Source organism: Myotis davidii, unplaced genomic scaffold, assembly GCF_000327345.1.
Source record: "Myotis davidii unplaced genomic scaffold, ASM32734v1 scaffold982, whole genome shotgun sequence".
NCBI lineage: Eukaryota > Metazoa > Chordata > Mammalia > Chiroptera > Vespertilionidae > Myotis > Myotis davidii.
The window spans coordinates 851185-859981 of record NW_006293848.1 but is presented as its reverse complement, the minus strand read 5'-3'; the positions used below and the strand labels follow the sequence as shown (position 1 = coordinate 859981).

The following is an 8797-nucleotide window of genomic DNA, read 5'->3' as shown; positions in this document are numbered from 1 at the left end:
TGTGGATCAGTGGATTTAGCATCATCCCACCACCAAGAAGTCACTGGTTAGATTCCACGTTAAAGCACATGCAGCTCAGTTCCCAGCATGGGGCCTGCAGGAGGCAGCCAATTGATGTTTTACTCTCATCAATGTTGCTCTCTCTCTCCCTCTCCTTTCCTTTCTCTAAAATCAATAAAAACATATTTTAAAGTATGTATATAATAACAGAACTCATACAACTCAAAAGAAAAAAAACAATTCAATTAATAATGGGCAGAGAAACTGAAAGCAAATGAAAAAGATGGAAGCTCAAATAACATTATTTCTTTATAACTCTGAATAGTACATCGTCATAGAAATTGAATCCAAACAATGTATCTTTTTAAGATACAATATAATCTCAAGTAGTTTTCTGCCAAATATTGCTTACTCCTTTATATATTAATATAAGACATCCTTTCAGAAACAGGAGTCTGATAAAACAGAACTAAGCAGCTCCTTTAGAGGTTCCCATCAGCAAGCATTTCATTTCTTCAAAGAGCTCTTCAGTCCATAGACCCTGAAACTGATATGCTTTTAAGTAACAAAGGGTATATGCTTCCCCCCAAAATTATTTGAAACCCTCATAATAAAAGCAATAAAACTACTATAGTATTGCTAGTGATTTACATTATATTTCTAATCCTATGAAAAAGAACATTTCTATACAATAGTCCCATTGAAATATGTAAAAGTTGTTAATGGGACTTTAATTGGAATCATTTCTATTTTAAAGGTGACATACTCTATAAAAACTGAAGAATTTATAATGTTTAGGTATTAAGTAATTTTTGGGTACACTTACTATCCAAGAATACTTGTAAACCAGCAAAAGTATTGATCCTACTTACTAGGTTCATAAAGGGTATATATCACTTTATATTATTTTATATGTTCCTAAAATGTTATATAAATTTCAGGTATTTTAAAAACTGAATAATAAGTAAATAAGCCCAAAACTTCCACAATATATAGAATCACTGATATTATCTTAGCATAAAATGACTTACGTTCTTGCCTAGCTAAATCTAACTATCCTCTCAGTACTTAGGGGTTTAAAGTGAATGTTGCGATACAGGAGAAAATGAATGTGAGGGTGTATAAAGAGGCGTGTGTGTGTGTATATTTATAAAGAAAAACACAAATATGAGGAGAAACAAGTCTGAGCTGCCACGAGCCTCTGAGGATATTCTAAATGGAAGTATTTCCTACCTAGGCCTAGGAGTACGTTTAAGAACATAAAAGAGTGAAGAGCCTAAGAACTGTCTAGAGCAGTGGTTCTCAACCTGTGGGTCGCGACCTCTTTGGGGGTCAAATGACCCTTTCACAGGGGTGCCTAAGACCACCGGGAAACACGTATATAATTACATATTGTTTTTGTGATTAATCACTATGCTTTAATTATGTCCAATTTGTAACAATGAAATTGGGGGTCACCACAACATGAGGAACTGTATTAAAGGGTTGCGGCATTAGTAAGGTTGAGAACCACTGGTCTAGAGGATGACAGTAGTAAAACAAGAGTATTTATTGGTAATGGTAATCCAATACTAAAATTGTGTAAGGGTACAATAAATCTAATATCATTTAGTCATCATTATAGCTTTTGAATTTTATAAATGTAGTTAACTGTGAATTCCTATTACTGTTCATTTAATAAAAAGATAAAATTGTATATCTTCTGTTACTATCAAGATATTTTGTATTTATTGAAATAAATATCCAAGGCAGTTATGCCTTTCTTAGAAGACAAAAAAATGTATTAGTCAACTAAACACATTTTAGAATAAAACCGAGTTAATTTTTAAATAAATAAAAGAACTCACAGCATGCAAAAACTTATCAGTTGAGAAAGAGGTTTTCATTACCCTGTCTCATACTTAGCATATATAGTACATCTGGCAACAATGATCATCAGTAGCCTCGGACAATATAGTATGAATCAGAAGTAATCAAATGATTTTAGCAAGACTCTCATTTTCACTTCTCTAGAATCTACCTCCAGGCCTACTTAAGTATCTAATTTCTTTTAGCAATTAGTTCTATGTAAATCTGCATAATTAGAATAAATGATGATACTGAAAATATATTACATCCATTGAACTACCTGATTGGCTGCAAACACTGGCGCAGTTTCTTTAGGGGTCTTCCAAACAAACTGCCTTTGATATTCAGAATTTCTCAAGGCACTTTGTGAAGGAGAAACATTCAGTCCAGCTTTCTTCTGCAGAAATCTATCCAACTGTTAGGGAAAAACAATCCCACCCAAAGTCATTAAAAATTTCCATTCACGTTTTTCTTTTTTACTGTGGTGAAAAAAAATGTAACATGAAATTCACCCTTAACAAATTCAGTTTACAGTACAGCATTATTAATTATATCCACATTGTTGTACAACTTTTCTCAACTGATAATATACCTTTTAAATTGTCAAACTATTCAAAATTCCTTTAATACTGTCAAGAAATTATTATGCATCCCAGAAAAAGATTAAAAACTTTCAGTTCCTTCCTACCAATTATTTATAATTAAATCCATTACCGAGAAATAACAGCCTCTTGCTTCACCAACACATTGCTTCTGGGACACCGCTTCCCCCTGTTAACCAGCTTTACACATCACCTTCCTTGATTCCCCTATGAACCTTGGTTTTCACAAGGCATGGATTCTTCTCCAGCACTTCTAAGTGCCCCTCCGTGGTTCCAGTCAGCAGTGGACATGAAATGGGGAAGCAGCACAGTGCAATGGAGAAAAACGTGGGAGGCAGTGAGATGTCTGCACAGGTCCCTGCAGCCTCTGCTTATGTGCTCCCAGGGACCTTCTGCAGGCCAGCTATGACATAAGAGAGAACTGCAAGATCTTTGAGATACAGCCAAAACTCTCCTTTCTTTTGCATTTCATCAATTGAGATTCTGTTTGTTTTTTTCTTCCTGGTTTACAATAATAAATTGAAAAGAGCCTAGGTAGAAGTCAGCTCACCATCCCTGCCAGAGGTAATGACCTACTCCCCTTCTCTGTCTCAACTTGATCTCTCCCTTAGGACTAAGGTACTGATATATGATGAATAAAATCCAGAAGCAAGCTGTCCACCCAATGAAGAAATACCTTAGTATAACCAGTACAAAGTGGCTATTAAGAATAGAGAAGGTGGCGGGTAAGAGATCAACCAAAGAACTTGTATGCATGCATATAAGTATAATCAATGGACACAGACACTAGGTGGTGTGAGGGCATGTACTGGGGATTGGGAGTGATGAGGAGAGGTCAATGGGGGGAAAAGGAGACAGATGTAATACTTTAAACAATAAAGAATTAAAGAAAAGAAGAATAGAATTCACAATAAAGTCAGTAGCCTCTTGTTAACTCTGCTATAGACAAAAAACAACAGAAAAATTTTAAACATTAAATGTAATAATACTGAAATGATGAAAGCTACAAAAATATTATATGCTTTTGAAAAGAAATACAGTGAATATACTTACCCTATTATCTGTTTTTTCTGAGAGAAGCTTGGTACAACTATCCTGTTCCACGTTTTCATTAACTGGTATGTGGTTTATCACTGCATCCGTATTATCTTCCACGATATCTGAAGCCCTTTCAGCTCTGGAGTCTGGAGAGTGACACGTGGTTCTCTTGGGAACCGTGGTGGCTTCTAGTGCAAGAACCCTTTCTTGGTTAACATCTTTATGTTCTGCCCCGTGTGATTCCGGTCCTCCTGGGGCTTCAGGTTCTGGTGACACAGCCACACTGTTCTCTGAGGTAGCTCCATTCCACTCAAGAAATTTTGAAATCTGTGGGTCATTTTGAGGGACTCTTCTTTTTGAAATTGTACTTGGCTCTTTTGTGATTCCTACAAAATAGAGTATACAAAAGTAGCAGATACCAAAGCATAAGGTTACAAAGAAAACTTTTAATAACACTTATGAGAGATGAAATGAAATATAAAATTCAGCTGAGAATCCAAGCATAGTTTTTCAACATAAAATCTTTAATTTTGCTTTAAAGAAATATTAAAAGTTTGACCATAAAAAATATTAAAATTGGGGTCACAATGTTCAAGTTATCCTCACACAAGTCACTAGAACCACAACGTGATGGCCTGGCAAGTCAAGCAGCACATGCTGCTCCGTTTCTGATTTCTTTCCTGTGCTACTTAACAGAACAATGGGCCCTGGTACTGTCAAAATTTGGAACTTTTCACAAAGCTTCTCTTATGCACAGCAGACCAAGATGAGAAGGGATGAGGTGTCATTATGATGGATCCTGGTTCTACATTTGCCTTGATTTCCTGAGAATTAAAGAGAATGAACCCTTTTAACAAGAGCTAAGATACTATTTCTCTATATTTCTGTCTGGCAACAAATGTCCAAAAACTTAACCTGCTGCAAGGTAAGAGGAGCTCGGTGGAATGACAGACACTAAGATACTGCCCCAGTTTGGTGCCATTCTTTAAATACAAAGAAGATCGTACAGAGTGAGGAAGAAAGATAAGACTAGAAGGGAAGAGAAGGAGAAGGAGGTGGCAGAAAATCCGGCATGAGGTTAAAAAAAATACCATAGTTCTTTGGCCTCTATTGTGGATGTTCCGGCCATTGGCCACAGAGTCCCCACCCTTACAAGGCTCCCCTAGACCAGTGGTCTTCAAAATGGGTGCACATATGTCTGGAGACATATATAGATATTCTGAAAGTGGGGGGGGAGAGGGTAAACAGAAATAGGCAGCTTAAGAAAATCATTTTCCAGATCCTAACTTCCATATGTTACTTCCTGACACTGATCTGCCTGAGATGCACCTGCCATCTGTAGTTTTATTTCTCACCACACCTTTCGTAAACACCCCTTTCCCACTTCACAAAAGAAAGACACACCTCTCATCCAGCCTCGGGGAATAAAAAATATCTCAAAGGTAGGGAAGGAAAACAAAGGGACAATTCAAGAAAACATAACCCCTGGCAGCAAAGCAAAGAAGGCAGAGATTAGAAATAACAAAGGAGCCACGCCTTATTTCACTCAGCTCCACATCTTTTCCATCTACCTATCTTCAATTAAAAATCAGGTGTGGAGGGTCATCATGTGAAATGCATATATGCATATTAACTCATTTATGTGGACTGAAAAGTTTGACCTCTATTTTCTCACAGAAAATAATTTTGATTAGTTTTGCCAAGGACTAACTTTACCAATTATATCTATGATGAACATTTACCATAAACTGAATGAGCTGAAGTGGAAGCTCCAGTTTTAACAAAATATATGTCAAATACATGCACAACATTTAATATACCAGAAATCACATTTTTTGAAACTTTATCACACTTATGATAAAAAAATTAAGTATCAACTTAAAAATGTGAAGGAATATAATAAAGACCTTTTAAGTTCTTTTAGGGGTATGAAAGCTTGAAGTTTGAAGCCCACTAGACTTTTCTCTGCTTTAACACAGACAGGCGCTTCTGGTAGAAGAACAAAATAAATGGAGAAGATTTTCAAGTGGCCTCCCCTTATCTCCCAGCACCAGCAAAAATACACTATGGGGGAAAAATATACTTGTTAACAGAACACCCAGACAGTCCTAGGTAACACCACTGTTGTTCCTGGCAAACCTCCCACTTTCCTTTATGAACATCCTGGAGTTCTCAACTCAGGCCTCCCCCTTACCTAATATTCTCCATTAACATGCCTCCCTAGACCATTCCTCCTTTTATAATGTACTAGTGGCCTGGTGCACGAAATTCATGCTGGGGGGTTGCAGGGGAGGTGGGGTGTACCTCACAATCTGGGACTGCACCCTCTCACAATCTGGGACTGCTGGCTCCTAACCATTCACCTGCCTGCCTGCCTGCCTGCCTGCCCGATTGCCTCAAACCACTCTGCCTGTCAGCCTGATTACCCCTAACTGCCCTGCCTGCCTGATCGCCCCCATCTACCCTCCCTGCCAGCCTGCTCGCCCCCAACTGCCTTCCCCTGCCAGCCTGATCATCCCTAACCGCCTCTGCCTTGGCCCCGCCACCATGGCTCTGTCCGGAAGGATGTCCAGAAGGTCTTCCAGAAGGTCTCCTAGTCTAATTAGCATATTACCCTTTTATTCATATAGATCATTCTCCAAAGTATCATTTCATTACCTCTCAACCCTCAAACATACCTCATCTAAGTTAAAAGGACATGGAGGCAACTATTTGGTTACCCAATTTCCCTCTAGACCAGCCGTGGGCAAACTACGACCCGTAGGCCGGATCCGGCCCGTTTGAAATGAATAAAACTAAAAAAAAAAAAAAAAAGACCGTACCCTTTTATGTAATGATGTTTACTTTGAATTTATATTAGTTCACACAAACACTCCATCCATGCTTTTGTTCCGGCCCTCCGGTCCAGTTTAAGAACCCATGGCGGCCCTCGAGTCAAAAAGTTTGCCCACCCCTGCTCTTGACCCTCAATGGAGCATCCACAATGTAAGAGAGATTTATTTTGGATTCTTATCTAATCAAATTTGTGGAGCTTCTGATCATTTGGAGAGGATTATGAGCATCACCCTGCCTAAGAAACAGGGACATCCAGCCTTTGAAGTCAGGCTCTGAGCAAAGATTCTGACACTTCAAAGGATCCCTAAAAGAGCCACCCTTCTATTCAACTCTTCCCTTTATTTCCCAAACCTAATCCTGGGAACACCCTCATTTTACTAATTTCCCAGGCCTGGCACATACTCATAAGCCTTTCCTTCTCCTGGCTTAAAACACCCAACATTTGAGGAACTTACCTGCCACACATCAGGCACTTCCACATGCCACATATGAGGCAGCAAGCATTCATCTGTATATATGGGTCTGACCCTTAACAGGCAACAGCTCATTTAATCCCTCCCAGCAGTTCTGTGCAGTGTGCTTCCTAAGTCTCACTTGGTGAAACAGGCCAAATTTGCCAAGGTCACACAGCTAATGTGGATTCACACTTCAGGCTTATTCATTCAATCCGAAATTAGTGATAATAAGAACTAGAGTGTGTCAGGTACTGCGTGGTAACAAGGTGCTGAAGACAGACTCAAAGTGCTGCTCTCAGAGATTTTATACTCTAGTGAGGAAGAATTAAGGAAGCAGGTAGAATAAAGTTAGTCCCTCTCTTTCCACTCTGCCAGGCTCTGGGAAATCTTGGCCCAGGGCACTGACTTCCTTGGTATAAAGGGAGGAAGCATGAATGATGACAAGAATGTGGCCTCTGAACTCATGGTTGTGAACAATACAGACTCGATTTCAAATCATGGTCCCATCATTTGCTAGCTGTGAGCCTTGGGCAACAGAATCTATCTACGCTTCAATTCCTCAATACCTTGGGAATACTCCTCCCCAGGCTTGTCTACTCTGTTTTCATATATCAGCTCAAACAGCGAATCTAAAGTATATTTCCTCCAATCCATCCCTCCCCAAAGGTATCTGTCATGCTCGCCTACAATTTTAAAAAACGACCTGAAATCCCCTAGCTTATTTAATAAGTTACTTGTTCTGCTCTTCCCTACATTTAAGGAATGTAGGGAAGTTAGAATGTCTAGTTAGAGGCTATTTCCCTAGAAGCGAGGAATGGTCCTGGCCTATAGTAAATCCTAATATATATATTTGTTATATAAACAAATGCATAAGTCAACTAGGCCAACTGATCCAATGCTTCACAATTTTGTAATCACTTTGCAAACTTACCCCAAGGCTTTTTCAAGTAATAATGACTATCCGTTTCCCCAACTTACCTAATTGATCTGATCTAAGTCCAGCCCATGGGTGCCTTCGACCCACTGAGGCATTACAGGACTCTGATAAGTACGACTTTTTCCACAGAAAGTTCCTCTGGTATTCACTCAGCCCCTGCAATGCAAAGTACAATTGGAGTACAATGTCATTAATGAGCATTGTTTTAACGAAGGCATCAGTGAAAATCATTTCTGAACCTCTAAAAAGGCTTGCAAGACTTAAGATTGATAAACAAAGAAGAGTACCTTCACAATAGCTAATATTGACCTGGCCCCATGCTAAGCAGTTCTCAGGCATTATATCCTTTAATCCTCGCAACCACTGGAGGCAGATGCTAGCAGGAATCTGAGACTCAGAACAGCTACCCTGATTCCAAAGCCTGAGCTCTTTTCTAATAACAGTGACAATCTAAAGCCTCACCACTATAATTACCCTAATTAAGGTCTCGAGGAGGACACAATATTCTGCATTATGCCTAGTCCCTTTGAAAATTCTGCCAAGTCAATAGAAGAAAGACAAATCCTCCTCCCCATCTGGATACAAGCCCTTAAGATACAAAGCTAAGGCAGTCGGGGTTTGTGGAAAGCTTGGCCAAGCCGTTATGTTGAAGGGTGCTTGTCGCTGTCAGCCACCTAGACATTTTAACGAACCAAATGCACGACTATGAATGATGTGTATTTCTCACACCTTGTCGTCCTGCCAAGGTCCCATTTCTCAAGCCTTTAAAAGATAGACGCACTTTCAAGTTTCCAAGGGGAGGGGCGTTAAACGCTAAACTGGGAGGTGGGCCCCCAGTGTCCCAATCTGAAGCCCACTCGAAGGTGCTCTCCATCTCCAGGAGCCTCCCAACCCATCTCAACACCATCCAACTGGACCACATGGTAAGTCGGAAGCGAGTGCAAGCGGAGAGGGAGCTCGGTAAGAGGAGACGAGCATCCTCCTGGGCTGTGGCAGGCAGGCGCCCAGCCTGGCAGGTTCTGCAGGGGCCGAGGGGCGCGGCGCAGAAAGCCAGCGAGGCCGCCACGCCTCACACCCGCCCC

General features: G+C 40.0%; 1 protein-coding gene across 1 annotated transcript in view; it reads right to left on the bottom strand.

Annotated features, from left to right (window-relative positions):
- MDM1 (Mdm1 nuclear protein) overlaps positions 1–8797 on the bottom strand; it is a 39507-nt gene that overhangs the window by 30524 nt on the left and 186 nt on the right. Inside the window, exons 2-4 of the mRNA XM_006767778.2 lie at positions 7757–7871; positions 3504–3874; positions 2129–2263 (exon numbers count right to left, since the gene is read on the bottom strand). Coding sequence (XP_006767841.1) covers positions 2129–2263; positions 3504–3874; positions 7757–7871 — 621 coding nt within the window. The remainder of the gene's footprint in view (positions 1–2128; positions 2264–3503; positions 3875–7756; positions 7872–8797) is intronic.